Below are 18,893 nucleotides of genomic sequence, written 5' to 3' on the forward strand. Positions count from 1 at the left end.
TATGTATATTTTAAGGCTTTATAAACCCTTCCTACTCTCCTATAAACCTTTTCCACACTTTTATTAACCTACAGTCACTGACCCAATCAGTGCCCAGGATACAAAACATAGCACACCAATATTGTGCCATGATAAGTGTAACTCCATGATATAGAATTAGATATATTAAAAAAAACTCACGATACAGTGAAGCCACAATAACTGAACTGATATAGTGGGGGACAACTGTTAATGACTAATATATATTATATGTACATATGATGTGAATATATAAGTTCACGAAATGAATTATATTTTCATATACTAAAATCTGGAAAAATCTTGGAAATTACCTAGTTTACCCCCTTCAGTTTCTAGATAAGGAGATTAAAACCCAAAGGGGTAACTTGACATGGTCTCCTAGTTTAGATGTATAACTATTTTTATAAAACATATCTTATAAAATTTCTTGCAAATCACTTGAAATCAAAGTAAATTATTTGTTTTGCTTTTTATTTTTGAGCCCTGACCTGCCTCAGTATAAGCTTTAAGACAGAAGAAGAAGAGCTAGGCAATCAGCATTAAATGACTTGCCCAGAGTCACATAGCTAAGAAGTATCTGAGGCTAGATTTGAATCCAGGTCTTCCCATCTCCAGGCCTGGCACTCTATCCATTGTACTACCTAACTGTCCCTGTTTTGCTTTTTAAAATGGGAGTAGAAAGTAAAGGTATTTACTGACAGAAATATATGGACCATATATGTTAATACAAAAGTAACATAATTAGCCTTATACTTTGTTGCTATTGTTATTGTTGCTAGTAAAACTTAATGTGGCAAAATACTTAGAATTACTTACTAGTTGATCTCTGCTGACATCTCTTATAATTAAGTTGATTTTAAAGTCAAGGCACTTGGTTAGAATAAAGCTAAATGAAACTCAGGGACCAAAATCTTTTATACCTAGCCACATGATTAGGAATGTTATTGGACAGGTAACATTTGTAAAGCACTTATCACAATGGCTGACACAAAGTAAGAGCTAAATAAATGTTAATTTCATTCTATTCCTTTCCATTCCAGGCCACTGAAATCATATGGCAACTGAATGGTGGGGTGCTTAGAGAAAGAAACAATGTCTCAACTATTCCCACCCCCACTATGAGACAGCACACTTGAGATCCAAGAGTTTGAAATGAATTGTTTACGACAAGGACATTAAGTATAAGAGCAAAGGTGAGACATGATACTCTGGTTCCTACTCTTTGCCGCCTACCATAATTATCATGTTATTTAAAAACAAAATGATAGATCACTTTAAATCCAACAATTCATTCTACATTTTTGAAGTGGCTAATGCATGGGGGAAAGTCTGTTAGACACTGGGTAAAATACAAAGCTTGGATAAAATATGATGCCTGTCTTCAAGGAATTTGTACTCTAGAAGAGGACACACACAAAAATAATACCAGAAATAGTGCAGTTCAACTATTGTGTAAGTCTGGAGGGAGTAAGGTAAGGTCATTTGTGATAAAAAAAAAAATCAGGAAAAGCTTCCTAAAGGAGGTCAGAATTTGAGTTGGTTTTTAAAAGACAGGTAGAAATGCAATAGGTAAAGTAGGGGAGACAGAGAAAAGGAAGGTCTGAGCAAAGGCATAGAAGAGGGAAAATATTTGACATATGTTGTAGTTATTAAGTAAAACAATTTAGCTGTAGTATAGTGTATGTGGAAAAGAATAAACAAGGCTGCAAAGGCAGGATGATACCTGACTCTGAAAGGCCTTAAATGCCAATTCCAGCAGTTCGCCTGTAAGGGGATAGGAAGACATGAAAAGGTTTTGAGCAGAGAATCATGGGACCAAATCTGCATCTAATATCTTGATGTCTGTCAATCAAAATGTATTTTTTAGGTGCCACGAAATATGCTAAAAGCAAGAGACAACAGAATGTATAGAATGAAACAAACTTCTACTTGCAAGGTACCCACAACCTATGAGGAATATGTATGTAATAGCATTTGCTTTATATATATTATCTCACTTGATTTTCACAACAATTCTGTGAAGGAAGTGCTATGTATCCTTATTTCACAAAGGAGAAATCCGAGGTTTAAAGAAGTTAAATGATTTGCACAGGTCACAGCTAGTTAAGCATCAGAGGCAGGATTAGAACTAAGGTCTATTGGACTCCAAATCCAGTAAGTTTTCTATCCATGGCCAGATGGTTGAGATAGGGAAAAACGTAGGGAGGTGAAAACATATTAGGAGACTGTTGCAATACTGTAGGTATTGCAGAGACCTGTGGAAAGGTAATATTAATTTATATCCCCTTTTGGCCCCAAAACAACTTTTTTATTTAAGCGGAAAAAAAAGTAAGATCTTAGACTGAAGTTATGAACTGGTTTCTCCCCCCAGGGTTGAAGCAGAGTAGAGATGAGCTCTTTGTTTATCTGTAAATAAGAAGTCTCTTGGGTGGTGAAGTCATTAAATGAGCTAGGCAGAGCCTTGGGAAGAAAAGTGCACAAGTGTTGAGTGGCCATTCTAATGCCACTGGTTATTCATGGTTTCCAGAAGAGGGGCCTATTGTCCTGACTGAGCTCTGAGGGCTTGAAAGGGATAGGCATGAACTGACAAGAGGGGATTTTTTTTCCCCTGGAGAGTCATTTTTTTTTCAGGGACCCAGGAAGGCATGAAATCTAGCTCCCGGCTAGCTAAGCCTACTGGCAGAGAAGGTACCTGAAAAAGCTAAATGGCCACATGTGACTTGTGTTTCTCTCTCTCTCTCTCTCTCTCTCTCTCTCTCTCTCTCTCTCTCTCTCTCTCTCTCTCTCTCTCTCTCTCTCTCTCTCTCTCTCTCTCTCTCAGCTATCCTGAATGAGAGCTTCCAGAACTTCTAGAAAAAAAAATTTTTTTTAATTTTCAACCTTTCCCTCATATGCCCTTTCTGTTAGTTGTCTTCGGGAAGGATAGTTGAGTGTCTTCCCTGCTTAGGACTGATGAAACAAACAGTTGGTTATTAGAAAAATGAAGGCTGAAAGGGGGCTTATGATCATCAAATTTAGAGAAAAAGGTAACCTTAGAAATTATCTACACCATCTTCCTAACTGAGTTTCCAAAGATGAAGAAAATAAAACCCAGAGAAGTTGAGATTTGCCACACACAGGGTCACACAGGTATCAACTGTAGGAGCCTGGATCAGAAAGTAAGCTTCCTGCCTTTTCCCACTAAATCATTCTTTGTTATTTTTAGTCATTTTTCAGTTATGTCCAGGTGTTCATGACCACTTTTGGGGTTTTCTTGGCAAAGACACTGAAGTAGTTGCTATTTTCTTCTCCAGCTCATTGCATAGATGAGGAAACTGAACCAGTAAAGGATGTTATGTGACTTGTCCAGGGTTAAACAGCTAGTGTTTGGAGGCTGAATATGAACTCAGGTTTTCTTGACTCCAATTCCAATACGAGTCCCAAACTGGCCACCTACTTCTCCTTAAAATATATATATATATATGTATATATATATATGGAATATGAATTAAACAAATCTGTCCAACAAATCCTAATATATTCTATAGGGGACATCTCATAAAGCCTAAAAGACATACGATTAAGAATAAGAAATAGCACCACTAATTTAAACAGAATCCTAAATTTACATATCTTATCCCCAAGAGGAGGTATAGAATGAAAAAACTGGACTTACACGTCAAAGTAAGGCCTCTATAACTATTTAACTTGAATACGATAAATAGTGTTGGGAGGTAGAAGTAGGTAGTACTTTTCTAACCATTCCATAGGAGAGAAAAATTATTCTTTTCTAAGTCTAAATTGAGAGATTTGAATAGGAAGCTATCAGAAATGAGCAATTCACTGTTTTGTAGTTGTTTTAACCTTAGTAAGACAATAGATTCCTTTAAAGTTCATTTAAAAGCATTTCTGGGATTTTAATCACTTACAAATTGTACTGTCAGAGGTTACTGGACCAGTATGGCAGTACTGATAATCATATATAATCATAAAATCATAGCTAACATTTATGATATTCATATACAGATAGCACTTGATATAGCCCGATCTCACAGGCTCATAGATATGAAGTAGGAAGGGACTTTTGGAGGTCCCAGAGCTCAACCCCATTATTTTACAGATGAGTAAACTGAGGCCCAGAGAAATCAAGAGTCTTGCCCATGGTCACAGAACAAGAGGATGTCACAAGTATTAGAACCTAGACACACTGGGTTGAAGGTCCCGCGCTCTCCATTCCGGGCCATGCTCTCACTCCGAGTTGGGGAGCCAGGGCCGTAAGGTGGGGGAGGAGGCACTCTTTAGTTGAGGTTCGGACCGCATGACAGGAGTCCAGCTGGGCATTCCGACAAGCACCTCCCGCAGGGATTTGGTCTTCCAAGGGGAGGAGTAGCCAGGGGTCTGTACGAGCGCATTTTTTCAGGGGGGAGGGGTGAAAGGGAATCCGGTGGGAAGCAGGAGGGCTGTCCCCAGAGGGGGTTCTCCTTCCCTGCGGATCACCCCCGTGGTCGCCCCCGCCGCCTCCTCCAACTCCCTGCCCCTCCCCGGAAGTGACGTTGAGCCCGTCCGGAACCTCCTGGCCCGGCAGCTGCAGCGTCACCAGCACAGCCGGTGCGAGGCGGGGCGGGCGGAGTAAGGGATCCGGCAGCCAACGAACCGGGCACCGCGCGAGAGCAGCGACGCCGGTGGGGGGGGAGGGGGGCCCAGCGGCCGAGGGCGAGGGGGCCGGCGGCGGCAGCAGGGAGCTGAAGAGGAGGCGGAGGAGGGGAAGAAGGAGGAGGAGCCCCGAGCGGGGGTGGGGGTCGGGGAGGGTTGGGGGGAGGGGGTGGGGGGGTGTCCCTGGGGTTATGGAGCCGAAGGAGCTGCCTGGAGGTGGGGAACCGCCGGAGCCTGGCGGGGACCCTGACTCCGCTACGGACCTGGTACCTGGCCCGCGGGGTTTCGTCCCGCAGAAGGAGATTGTCTACAACAAGCTGCTTCCCTACGCCGAGCGCCTGGACGACGAGTCCGACTTGCTGCTGGCCCAGATCAAAGGCAACCTGGGCCGGGCCGTGCAACTGCAAGAGCTGTGGCCGGGGGGCCTCTTCTGGACTAGGAAACTCTCCACGTAAGTGACCGGCACGCACCGACCGCCTAGAGCCCAGAGCCTCCACCCCCGTTTCTCGCCCCCTGGGGACGCGCGTGTTAGTATGTGTCTGTGCACGCGCGCGTGTGCGCGCACTGTGGTGTGGGATTTGAGGAAGGGGAGCGAGGGCGTAGTTTTAGGTCCGAGAAACAGCTGGCGGGTGGCGTTGAGGGCGCTCTTTGTCCGCCCCCTCCTGTGTTTAGGTCAAGTTCTTACTCTTCCCCACCCCCATCCCTCTCGGAAAACCAGGATCCCTTTCACTTGGCAACATTGTGGTTCTTTTTCGGTTCTCATGGGGTCAGGGATGAATACAGCGACTCTGAAATATCTCCTGGGTTACTTTTTTATGGGATCGGCCTCGGCTTGCTGGTTTAGCACTTCTTTGCTTTGCCCCGGGAATTTTAGGCTTGTCTTTCTAACCCCTGAGGCCCAGTCGTAGGGAGGAAAGAAAGCAAAGCAAAGGCTCTTCTCTAAAGGGATCTCTCCTCTTCTTCCTTTTCTTCCTCTTCCTGCTTTTCTTCCCCTCTGTCTGTCTCTCTGTCTCTCTCTCTGTCTCTCTCTGTCTCTGTCTCTCTCTGTCTCTGTCTCTCTCCCTCTCCCTTCCCCCCCTCTCTCCTCCTTCTTTCCCTTTCTCCCTCTCTTCCTCCTTCCCCTATCCTGGTCACACTCCCACACTCTCCGGCTCCATGCCCAGATTGGAGAGTACTATGTTTAAGCCATATCCCCTAGTGTGTCTTTGGGAAGGAGGAATTAATTTCTTTGATTTTCCTATTATCTTCCCTGCTCCCCCTTTTCAAATGTGACTGCTCTTTGTCAAAGTCTATGCTACCAGTTCCTGAATAGAGAGGTGTGGTAATAACACTGTTCTGCTTTTTTGTACTACTCTGAGATGGCTTTAAAAGTTTGGCTTAAAATTCACTCTTGAGGCATGGCTTATATCTTTCTGCAGTGAGTCTACTGTTAATAGTGAGTGAATCAACTATTCGCTAAAGTCAAACCCAAAGGCTTTTAATATGCTGTTTTCTTCTATCTGAAGATTTCACTATTCTCAGAGGAAAAGTGGGAAGGGTGTTGTGAAGCTGCTGGTTTTCTTGTTATGTATCAAAATTGTGTCATTAAGCTTTATGAAACTCTCAGATATATAATGTATCCAAGATAGTAATTCAGAGTAGTCCGTTGAAGCCTTGCACAGTTATTCAAAAGACTTCATGGGTAGAAATGTTAATTAAATAAAGTCATCAAAAATTGACAGTGGAAAAGCAATGGAGAGACATTGTTTTTTTACTGTTTTTATGTATTGGAATAAACTTTTTAAATGAGAATTTTTTTCTTTCATGTTTGATTAGCCTCATTTTAAATCAAGATCCTTCTAAAAATTTTCTGGACTTGTAGCTAAAAACAAGTATGAGTGAATGAGCCCAAGAGAGAAGTCACTTGGACAGTGTTTACTAAAATCTGCTGGATAAACTGAATGACTCAGGATTTTATAATGTAATAGCCCTTTAAATTTTGCCATGGGATTATTATCACCTGACAGTTTAGAGACCTCAAAAAAACAAAACAAAACAAAAAAAAAAACAACCAAGGACAAATCCAGAACATGGAACAATTTGCTCCTTTCTAGAGAAACTGTAAGATATCGAAATTAAATAGCTCTTACTTGACTAGAGAGCATGAAAAGTTTGTAGAGCTGTGATTGGGAAAATCTTATTCTGGACAAAAATGCAACAGGGAGAAGCACCACATTTACTCAAGTTTAAAAACAAAGAAACAATTTGCAAGTGATTAAAATCCCAGAGTATTTTCAAATGAATTTTACAAGAATGTGTTTCCATTCTGAGGTAACTACTGTACACTCTGCTCATTTCTAATAGCTTCCTGTTTTAATCTCTTAATTTAGACTTGCATAAAACCTAAGTATACCATTTATGCTAACAGTTCTTTTAAAATATATAAAATGTAGTGATGTATAAATTGATACTTAGTTTGAGTTTTGTGCCCAGAGTCCATATGCTTGTGAATAAACATTTGTTTATTTTTTGATAGTTAACATTTGGTAAAGTGGATATTCTGGAATTGTTCTGTTTGTGAAGTGTTTTTTAATGTAAAAAGGACAAGTAGACTAAATACAGTTTTTGATAATTAAATAATGACAAGTATGCTTGTTTGCCAAGAAATAATCTCCAGTAGAATTTTGTTTTGTAGCAGAGATTGAATCCTGCAAAGTGATTCTTGTGATTGCATTACGTGACATTTTGAACTTAGTTGAACACATTGAGATCTAGGGTGTACATTTTTTTCTAGCCATCTGTTAAGTAATACTATTTATATACAAATTTAATGAAACTTGTAGTTATTCTTGTTCAGTTAATTTTCAGTTGTGTCTGACTGACTTCATTTGAGGTTTTCTTGGCAAAGATACTTTAGTGGTTTGCCATTTTCTTCTCCAGCTTATTTTACAGATGAGAAAACTGAGGTAAACAAGATGAAATGTCTTGCTCTGGGTCTAACAACTAGTAAGTATCAAAGGCCAGATTTGAACTCAGAAAAATGAGTCTTGCTGACTTCAGTCTGGGCACTATCCACTCTTGACACCAACTACCCCCAACTTGTGAAGGCAGCTGTCAATTGCTGAGTAGTTTCCAAATTTAGAAATTTGCAGAAAGATCATAATAAAGTGCTACTAGTGAATTATATCACCTGTGGCAAATCATTTAACCTCTCTGCTTTTACTTCCTCTTCATCTGTAAAGTGAGAGGGATGGTTTAGATGTTGTGTAAGGTATCCTTAAGTCTGAAATTTCACAGTTAAGTTTCTCATCTTACTGCCATAGTAGAAACTCTTAATATGCAAAATAGCTAGTGTCTCTGAAAAGTTTTCTTCAAGTGGAATTTATATATTTAGCCCTATTTTCCCAATTATATTATTGGGAGTACAATAGCTAGCTATGGCAGGGTGACTACTGAAGGAAGATTGGAAGAGGGAACTCAGGAACCACAATAGTGAATGGAAATCCAGAGGTGCTAGAATGATTCTATTCCTGACCCATAACTATATATCTTCCAGACTAGGTGTCATAGAGTTGTAGCTATTAATTGGTGTGTGGATTTAATTTTGGCTTAGGTGTACCCCTAGTCCCTTTTAATTCTGTACTTAGTTTCAGCATTCAGTATTTTAAGTTCTCCATCCTCGGGGTGTAGTCCTTGGGGTTTGCTGTGGATAAAAGAATTGTTGGTTGTCTGAGAACAGGCCTACTGAAATAAATGTGACCTAGTGATAGTGTAAGAACATTTCTAATGGGTGTAGCTGGTGGTGCAGGGGATAGAAGACTGGGCCTGGAAATTAGCTGATTTCAAATCTGACTACAGACACCTACTAACTTTGTGACTATGGGCAAGTCACTTAACCTCTATTTGCTTCAAGTTTCCTCAACTATAAAATTATAATAATAATAGGACCTATCTTGGCAGGTTGTTGTGAATCATATTTTTTAAAGTGCTTAACAAAATGCCTCCCACCTAAATGAAGCAATAAATGCTTATTCCCTTCCCTACACTCTTAAGTGCTACTGGGCTGATAAACGTGTGTACAAATAAATACAGAATATTTTAGAGATGGATATTATTAACGAGATGGATCAGGACAAGCTTCATGTGAACATATCCTTGAATGAAGGTCAGAGATGGAGTTCATCCTCAGTGTTAAGGACAGATTGTGAAATGGGTTAGAGTCTAGTTTCCCTGGAATAGAGTGCATGATGGAGAAGAATATGCACTAAGGTTAAAAGGGTAGGCAGGAGTGAAAGTTTTCAGGGCCTCATATGCCAGGTTGTTTGTACTTACATTCTCAATTTGAAGGGATCTTATAGACCATTTAACCACTCCAGAATTGACCAAATGTTCCTAAGGACATACCTGGAAAGTAGTAATCTAGCTTGCTTTATTTGAATGCATTTAGTGAAAAGGAACTTTTTAGTACTTTGCAGAGCAGCCAAAGCAGAGAAAGAACTTTTAGTGAAGTAGAGACGAGAAATCACATTTCCCCTCCCTTTCATATTGATATTTTCAAATTCTGAAAATGTGAAGTTGATTCAGTGCTACAAATGTAATCCCTGATGGTTCAGTGGAATGTGTTTATTTTGAGCTGCTTTATAATGAAACAGTAGTGTATATACTGTATAAAGGAACTATTTAATTTACTAATTAAGGAGTGATTTCCTTCAGAATGAACCAGCAATCGTTTAATTATGACCAAGAGCCCCGTGTAGCCTTCTAGGACAGGAAATAGATTATCCACTTGAAACTACCTAATTAATTTAATTAGATTATATAACTAACTGAAGTTGGAGTTAAGCCAAGATAAGTGAATTAACAAATACTCTTATTTGTGAAAAGTGAAAAAGTAATATAGGCTACAGAGGCCCCGGAATTCAGAATCTTGGGTCTTAAATGCCATTTGACATTTCTGTCATAATTATTCAAATCATAATAGACTATCCTTTGGAATACTTGGAGGAAAAGTAGTAGAACCAACTGCAAACTGATGGACTTAAAAGAGATGCCAAAGGTTTTCCTTTTCACTTAAGTTATAGTTTAGTTGCCTATAGTGCGTTACAGTTTGCAAAGTTCGTTTCTCCTAACAGCACTTTTAAGGCATAGGGGACTTATTCCTGGTGAGGAAACTGAAACTCAGAGGAAGTGAAGTGAATTATTCAGGGTCATTTGGATAGTGAATTTTAGTGGTAGGAATTGAACTCAGGGTGTCTGATTACAGGTCTTAAGTGGCTTTCTCCAGGTCACAGGGCTAGAAAGTGTGAGGCCAGATTTGAACCTAGGATGGCCAATCTCTTGGCCTGGCTCTCAATCCACTGAGCCATCTAGTAGTAATAGTAGATTTTGAAATAAAATGGCAATATGCTATAATTGGATATTTCCTAATAGTTTGTATTGTCCACAAAGGAAATTCAGCAACTTTAGGAGATAATGGGTTCCCCTTCATTGGAGGTCTCCCAGATATATCCCTGACCTGTAAGGGATATCTTAGAGGAGAATGGTTTGGATCAGGTGAACTCTGAAATCTCTTACATCTCTTGTATTTTGTATAGTGTGTTATATTTTCTGTAATGCTTTAAAATTTATTATCACACTTGATCCTTGAAAATAGGATAGGTGCCTTTAAACCTATCTTATAGATAATGGATATTGAGAACTTGAGGTTTCAGTGACTTGCCCAAGGTCACACACTAGTTGGCAAAGCTAGCAGTAGAATAGACATCTCTTGCCTCCTAAGCCAGTGCTCTTTCAGCTAGATTTGTTGTTCAAATAGAAGTAAAGGACTAGCTTTCTTGAAAAAAAAAATCTAAAAAACACTTAAGGATTCTAAAAGTATTCACTTTTTAAAAAGTTAACCCTTATCTCCTACCATTGAGTCAATACTGTGAATTGGTTCCTAGGTAAGAGAGTAATAAGGGCTAAGCAGTGTAGGTTAAGTGATTTGCCTAGGGTCACCCAATTAGGAGGTGTCTTGAGGGCCAGATTTAAATCCAGGACCTCTCCTTCTCCCGGCCTGGCTGTGCCACTTAGCTATACCTAAATGGATTAACTTTTTAAGATAAGACTTCATAAATCTGACCAATATAAGCTAAAATGATTTAAAATGTGGAGGGAGAACACCCAAAGTAGTAGCCTTTAAGAAAAAGATTATATTTTGCCTTTAAATGGTGAGGGATTTCTCAAGTTTCTAATAATATTAGTAACAAATAATAGCTGGAATCTATATGGTGCATTAAATCTCAAAGCACTCCAGATAACATGTTTTCATTTGATTCACAACCCTGTGAACAGGTTTATCAGATGGGGGAATCTTGGTTTGCACATGATTGGCACAGATAATGTAAGTGATTCCCTTAGTTTGTATGTAATTATAGGTATTGGAAATGGGATTTGACCCTAGGTTTCTCTGGACTTCAGGTATAGGACTCTTTCCTTTATACCATACTGCCTGATAATATTCCAGTGATTTACAGTATCCACCATGATAAATAGTTGCAGAATGAATAAATGAAAAACCGCCATTAGTGTTACAGTAACATAGCTTATAGTCTTTTTGAAGTTTGAATGTATCATTTTGTTGCAATTAATTTTCTTTAGCTTTCAAATGTATGTCCTTGGGTTAGCACCAGGTTTGTTTCAGAGTTGTAAGGGATGGATGAGTAGCTATGACATCATTGTATCTTTTAATTAGGATTATTTTGTAAATGGTAGGTAAGAACAAGAATTATTAAGAATTTCTTTTGAATATCGATTTTTAGAGTGCCTTCTTATTAAGTTGATATATAATTTCTAAAATAACCATTGCTTTTAAAAATTATTTTGCTTTTTTACTGGATTGTAAAAACTTTGTGTATAAAGTAAGGAACTAGTTTAACACAACACTTTTTCTTGACAAAATTCATTCAGATTGTTATCTTTGACTAAATGTAATGAGTATAGATTTTGATGCTTTCAGCCAATCTTGATTGTATACAAATTTTAAAAACCCAACTAAATAAAACCAAAATGTAATTATTAATCATGAGCAATCTTTTTGTTTCTATAGACAAAATAAAGAAGTCTACCTTGTGGAAATTTTCAGGAAGTTTCTAGTTTAAGATCCACTTTGAGCCAACTTTAGGAGATGATTAAAAAAAGGCGGAGAGATCAGAGGCATTGTTATTGTAGTAAATTGAATGCTATTTGGGGAAACTTGATCCTAAAAATTTTAAGTTTTAAGGATTTATGACTTTGAGCTGCTGTGCTTCCCTAACAGATATCTAAAATGAAAAGAGAAAGAGAATCTTTATTATATAGCCAGTGTGGTTCCCACATGATTGTTAGTTCATTAGATATATGTTTTATTTTAAAAGTATTTGGTTTTGTTCTCCATTAAAATTTTAAAGAATTGCTTCCATTTCTACCATCTGTGAAAATGAGCATAATAGTTGCAAATGGTTGGAGGATCGCTTAATTAAAAGTTGGTTGTAATTACTTTTCTACCTGCCCTATGTTAGATGGAAATAGTAATATCTAGGTTTTTTATGATGTTTTGTTCCATTTTCTTTCTTTTTTTTTAAGGAAAGCATTTAATTATTTGCTCTGGGAATTTTTTAAAGAGCAAAATAATTTTATGAACAGACAATTCTGTAAAAAATTGTAGGGAATAAAGAATATTGAGTAAGATACAAAAATGGCTTAGAAACAAAGTTATTTTTTAGACATATCAAACTATTAAAATAATTTCCTCCATGAAGATTCCCATAAACCTTATTTTGGCATGGCAGTGACCATGGGTTATTGAAATTTTTACCAGTGGAATGTGAGCTTTGGGATCTTCTACCAAGCTGAAAAGACTTGCAGTTCAAACTGGTAATAGATTGTCTGTCTTTTGCCTTAGGTCTAACCTTGTTTTGAGTGGCTAATCACCAGATTAAGCTGCAGAGTGGTAAACTTTTTTAGCTGCCATAAGTCTTGAAAACTGTGAAGTTGTACAGTTTTAAGTTAAATGACACAGATTCTTTTCAAGAAATTTGTATTCTAAATCATTGTCGTTCATTTTATAATGTTTTGTGGTTGGATACTACTTTATATACAAATATGAGCAATTGGCCCCTCTTTCAATTTTGTTGACAGTTGAGACTCAAGTGAAAAACTAAGTAATGAGGTCATACAGTGGACAGAGTGTTAGACTTGGACCCAAGAAGTGCTAAATTGAAATCCACCTTAAGATGCTTAGTTATATGATGCCTGGACAAACCACTTAACTTCTCTTTGCCTTGGTTCCCTCCTCTGTAAAATGAGGATGATAATAGTAGTGCCTAGTTGTCAGGGTTATTGTGAGGATAAAATGACATATTTGTAAAGTGCTTTGCAAACTTATAGTCCTATATAAATGCTATTATTATTATTAATACAAGCTAAAAAGATTTGATTAAATATTAAGCATCAAATGATACATGACACAATACTGGATACTGAAAATACAAAGATGAAAAATAGCTTTGTAATGAAGTTGGGGGAAAACTCCCATCTCTTTCTTCTAATCTCTTGCGATTATATTATATAAATATATAAGAATGATAGGGCTACTTAGGTGTTGCAGGGTAGCTTGCTTGGCCTAGAGTCAGGGAGACCTGAGTTCAATGCCTGCCTCTGACATTTACTAGCTATATGACCTAGGTAACTTAATCCTGTTTGCCTGAGTTTCCTTATCTGTAAAATGAGCTGGAGAGAAAAATGGCAAACCACACCATATCTTTGCCAAGAAAAACCAGATGAGGTCATGAAGAATCAGAAATGACTGACAACCCCAACATAAGTATGACAATTGGTAGATTGTGGTAAGGGCAAAGTAGAAATGCAGACAGAAGTGCTATAAGAAGGTTTGAAAAGAAAGTTTAAGGAGACGGCTTTGAGTAGGGAAAATCAGAGAAGACTTGTAGGAGGAGTAGAATTTAAACTGGGCCTTGAAATAAGAGGATTCTTAAAAATAGAGATGAGAGGAGAAGTAGTCCTTGGCATAGGAAAAATCTACAGAACATCATGGTATCATGAAATGGGGAGATTTTAAATCAAAGGACCAGGTTTCAGATTCTAGAACTGTTTTTTCTTCCTCTGTGTGTTTTAATCTCTAAAGTCTAAGTCATCTAAAGATAATTAAATCATCCTTGATTTTGTTTTCCAAAAAAGATCAGTGGTCCTAGATTGTGTGTGGAGATCTGTTGAATGAAAATGAGAAACACTTAGAAGTTCAGCTTGACCAAAATAAAGAAGATATTAAGGGGAATTGTGTGAAATATGTCTAAAAATGTTAGTTTGAACCAGATTGTGAAGGATAAAGTGTTTAATCTATCTTATACATAAAAAGGAGCCACTGAATGTCCTTGCAATTAGGTGGCACAGTGGATTAGAACATTGGGCTTAGAAGCAGGAAGGCCTGAGTTCAAATCCAACCTCAGACACTTATAGCTGTGCATTGTGGGCTAATCACTTAACCCTTTTTGCCTCAAAAATGAGCTGGAAAAGAAAAGGGCAAACCATTTCAATATTTTTGCTAAGAAAACTCTAAAAGGGGTCATGAAGAATCAAGACATAAGTGAAATGACCTAATCATGACAACATTATTCTTGAAGACAGAGTACCATCAGCACACCTGTGCATCATAGAGATTATTTTGGCAACAATATATAGGATGGAATAGAAAAAGAAATTGGTTGGAAGTAATGCAACCAGTGAGGAGTCTGTTTTTGCAGTAGCCAGGGGAGAGACATGGAGGACCTAAATTAAGGTCATAGCAATATTGAATGTATAGGAGAGGATGGTTGTGAGCATAGGTGGAATTGATAAAACTTAGGGACTGATTGAATGTGGAGGATAATACTATATAGAGAATAGTCAGTGATAACACCTAGATTTTAAGTAATCATTGTCAAGGATATTTGACAATATCCTATGTTATTGTCAGTTTAATGTTGCCCTCAGCCCAGTAGGGAAGCTAGGAGGAAGTACAGATTTTGAGAGGTTAATTCAAATTGGGCATGTTGAAGTTATGCCCAATGGATGTACACTCAGTTATAAGACATAATATACTTAATTTTAAGTCAGATCAGTGATATAGAAGCCAAATTCCATAAGTTCGGGGGAAGAAGGACACCCCATTGGCTACAGATTTCTTTGTAGAAGAAGTAGGACTTGGGTCCTTTGAAAAATAAGTATGATTTAAGGAATTGTATTGCTGAAAGAAACCAAGTAATGAGAAAACTAAGGCTTTTAGAAATAAAATGACTAGTTAGTAGCAGATCTGGACTTAGAATGTAAGTCTTCTTTAACTAGTCAGTCTTTTTCTTCTACATCTCAACTGTTCTGGTGACAATTTTGACAAAGAAATAGAATGTCCCCAGGAAATTGGTTATCTTTTGAATGATATTTTTTTTTATTTCATTCATGTGATTCCTTTTTTTTTCTTGGCTGATCACAATTACTTCTTGTTTTAGGACCTCCCTACCTTTTGGCCCCTGAAGTCGCCCTATGAATAGGAGATAACTTCTGCGGAAGATTAGAGAATGAAACAAAGGGGGAATCATAATATTCAGCCTGGAGCTAATAGAAATACCTTTGTAAAATATGCAACTGTCAGACTTTTCAAAGTATACTTACATATCTCTGGAGCTCTGGGATACAATTTAAAAACCCTTTCAAAGTTTGATGATTTCATCAGTGTGGGCTTCTGTCATGATAGACTCCAATCCCTGTACCTTTCTAGATGGTCTTAATTGTTGCTATTGTTATTTCTCTTAACTAATTTATATTACTCTTTGGGTAGTAGGGAATTAAAGAGAACTGGTATCCTATTTTAATCTCTGCTTGGCATTAGGAAAGAAAGATCCTGTTGTCCTCAGAATTTATGTTCTAAAGATTGTCAAAAATTTGAAAGTGCAATAAGATGAATATACCTGAATTTTACATAGTATATGTAGTGGTGAAGGATGAAGGGCATTTGAAATAAGAACATTATATTAAACTCTTACTTAGTTTGACTTAGTTTATGTCAACATATTACTATTTGAGATTTCAAATTAGAGGTGGACAGATGAATTGATCAATCAAAAAAATTCATTAAATTTTTTTATGGCCCAGACAGTCTGCTAAGCATTAAAGATACAATGACAAAAACATAACACAGTTCTTGCACTTAAGGGACTTACTTTGTAATAGGGGAGGCAACATGTATATATGAATATGAACAGAATATATGCAATAAGAATGAAAATTAATTTTGGTAGGGAGAGATCTAACATATGGGGGAAGTCATGAAAGGCTTCATGAAGAAGTGGCCCTTAACCTGAATGTTAAAGGACATTGGGATTTCAGAAAATGGAGTTTAGGAGGGAGTGTCCTCGAGGAGTAGGGGGACAGCCAGTACACAGGCACAGGATTAGGAGTTAGAGCATCATGAATACAGTATGCTTAATGAGCCAGTGTGGCTGGAACATAAAAAAGAAAAGAGGGCAATATAGGGCCGGGATTTTAAATCTTTAAATATTATCAGTGGAGCTCATTATTATACCTTATAAGGCAGCAGGATATTACTGGAGTTTGTTGAGTGTTGGGAAAAGAGGAATGATGTAATCAGATGTGCATTTTTGGAAAATTACTTTGGTATATGTGGACAGAATTGATTGGAGTAGGAAAAGAGGCTATGAGACCAAATAAGCTTTTGAAATAGTTTAACCTTAAGGTGATGAAGGCCCGAACTCAGCTGGCAATTATATATGAGTGGAGAGAAATGTGTATATATGGCACTTGTGGAGATAGAAATAAGATTTGACTGCTTAGTGGGGTAAATGAGACTGAGAAGCAGAGGTCTTGCTTGAAGTACAGTTTAATAGTTCGGAGCATGGTGCTGACTTCAACAGTAATTGGAAGTTTGAAAGAGGGATGGATTTGAAAGGAAAGATAAATTCTCTTTTGGATGTGCTGAGGTTGAGATACCTCCAGGCAGGAAGTATATTTTGTAATATCTAATAGGCATTTGGTGGTGAAGGACGTCATCTTGGGAGGAAGAGAAGGTAGGGCTGGATTTGTTAATATGGGAGTTATCTATCTATATCTATGTCTATATATATATGTGTATATATATATATATACAGATATCTATATCTATATCTAAATGATAATTAAATCCTTGAGAACTAAGGAGGTCACTAAGAGAGAGAGTGTAGAGAGAAAAAAGAAGTGTTACATAGGGCAGAAGAGACCAGGAGGATAAGAATATGAAAAGAAGTCATCATTAGATTTGAAGGTTAGGAGATGATGTTAGATAAAAGATAAATTAGAGTGAAGATGGAAGCTAGACTGACTGCAGGGGGATTTTGAAGAAAGTGGTAGGAGAGGAAGTGGAGGAATTGACTCCAGGTGTGTTTTTTTTTTAAGGAATTTGACTGAGAAAGGAAAGAGTTATAGAACCATTGTTAGCAGAAAATGCCAAGATCTCATGAGGACTGGGGCAGCCAGGTAGCAGAGAGGATAGAGTGCTGGTCCTAGAAATAGGAGGACCTAAATTGAAATCTGGCTTCAGACACTTTCTAACTGTGTGAACCTGGGCAAATCACTTAACCCTGTTTACCTCAGTTTCTCACCTGTAAAATGAGCTGGAAACGGAAATGGCAAATCACTCTAGTATCCTTGCCAAGAAAACCCAAAATAGGGGCCCTAAGAGTTGGACACAATTGAAAAACAATAGCAACATGAGGATAGAGGTGGGGGAAGACTAGGGTATGTTTTATATTGCATAGAGTAGGAGAAGACAATATTAGAAAGAAAAATGTGAATGATGGTAGCACCAGTCTTCTAGATGAGATAAGGATGGGACGTAAGGTGGGTCTTAATGAGGAAAGGAGTCCTTTTTTTTTGTCAACAAATAGAATAACAGAAAATGCTATGGGGAATGATTATTGATGTCATGGGTTCTGAAATGAGGAAAAGGGTAGAGAAAGTTCAATGGATAGCCTTTATATATACATACACATTCCCTCCTCCCTTTTTTTTCTCTTGAGAAAGTGGGAGGCATGGACCTTTGCTGAGAGATATGTCAGTTTGAAGCTTGAGAAGAGGTTTTCAACAGATGCATCTAACATGAACAAGAGAATCAATTTGGGAAGGGTGAAAGGATTCTCTTGGTGCAGTGAGTGAGTATAGTTGCAGTAAGATAATAAATTTGAAATGGATCCAATCAGCCAGGTTGGCAAACCTTTTAGAGATTGTGTGCCCAAACTGCACTTTCAAGCTATTTGTGAGCCCCCCACATTACTCCAGAGAGCAGAGGGAAGAAGTGCCCCCACTGGTTTGCTATGCAGAGGGGCAGGGTAAACAAAAAAATGCCCTCAGAAACGGTGGAGAGGAGAGGAGCAAGCTGGCAAGCTGGTGCCCATGTGCCATGCCTTTGTCAACACAGGATAGGCCAGTGATGGTGAGCCTATGGCACCCCAGAATGCTCTCTGTGGGCACTTGTGCTGCCCTCTCCCACTCCAGGAGAAAAGGCAGAGCAACTCAGGTGGAACTTCACCCTCTCCACTATGCTTGACAACATTTTTTCACTTCATCCCCCCTCTCCCCCAGAAGCCCAATGGGAGTGCTTTCACCCTCCTCTGTGTGGAGTAAGGGAGGGGGCACTCCCGGAACTTGATGGGGGGGCAGGCATGGTACTTGGTCTTGGGGGGTAGGCTGGGGGCAGGGCCCAGCACTCCATCTCTAAAAGGTTTACCATCACTGGGATGGACTTATGTTTAATTTTCAAAATTTCTACTTTGATGCTTAAATTTTTTAGATTTTTAATAGGTGCATCCAACTCATTAGTTGTTTTCTCTTTTGCTAATACACATCTTGAATAATAACATTTTGTTTTGAAGACTGCATTAATTACAATGTTTTAGATTTTGAGCTGGTAGGGTTTTCGGAAATTGAGTACAATGTCTATTTTACAGATATAAATTGCAAAGTTCCAGCACTGTGCTAAGCACTTGAGATACAAAGGAAGACATTCACTTTAGTTTTTAACATATATTTTTATTTCTTTCGTTAAGTATTTCTTGATTACATATACAAAATTTTTAAAATTAATTTTTAAAAAAACTCTTACCTTCCATGATTCTAAGGCAGAAGAGTGGTAAAGGCTAGGCAGTGAGGGTGGTGGGTTAGTGACTTGCCCAGGGTCACATAGCTAAGAAGTGTCTTGAGGT

The 18,893-nt window shown here is 38.2% G+C and overlaps 1 protein-coding gene across 3 annotated transcripts in view; it reads left to right on the forward strand.

Annotated features, from left to right (window-relative positions):
* The first annotated feature begins 4,801 nt into the window (after positions 1-4,801).
* Positions 4,802-18,893, forward strand: part of PSME4 (proteasome activator subunit 4) — a 100,038-nt gene continuing 85,946 nt past the window's right edge. For 2 of the 3 annotated variants that reach the window (XM_056814021.1, XM_007476823.2), the window contains exon 1: positions 4,815-5,104. In XM_056814021.1, coding sequence (XP_056669999.1) covers positions 4,845-5,104 — 260 coding nt within the window. In that variant the 5' untranslated portion in view covers positions 4,815-4,844. Of the gene's footprint in view, positions 5,105-18,893 lie in introns of all 3 variants that reach the window. The other variant, XM_001382131.4, reaches the window with a different exon arrangement.

This window comes from Monodelphis domestica, chromosome 1 (assembly GCF_027887165.1).
Source record: "Monodelphis domestica isolate mMonDom1 chromosome 1, mMonDom1.pri, whole genome shotgun sequence".
Lineage (NCBI taxonomy): Eukaryota > Metazoa > Chordata > Mammalia > Didelphimorphia > Didelphidae > Monodelphis > Monodelphis domestica.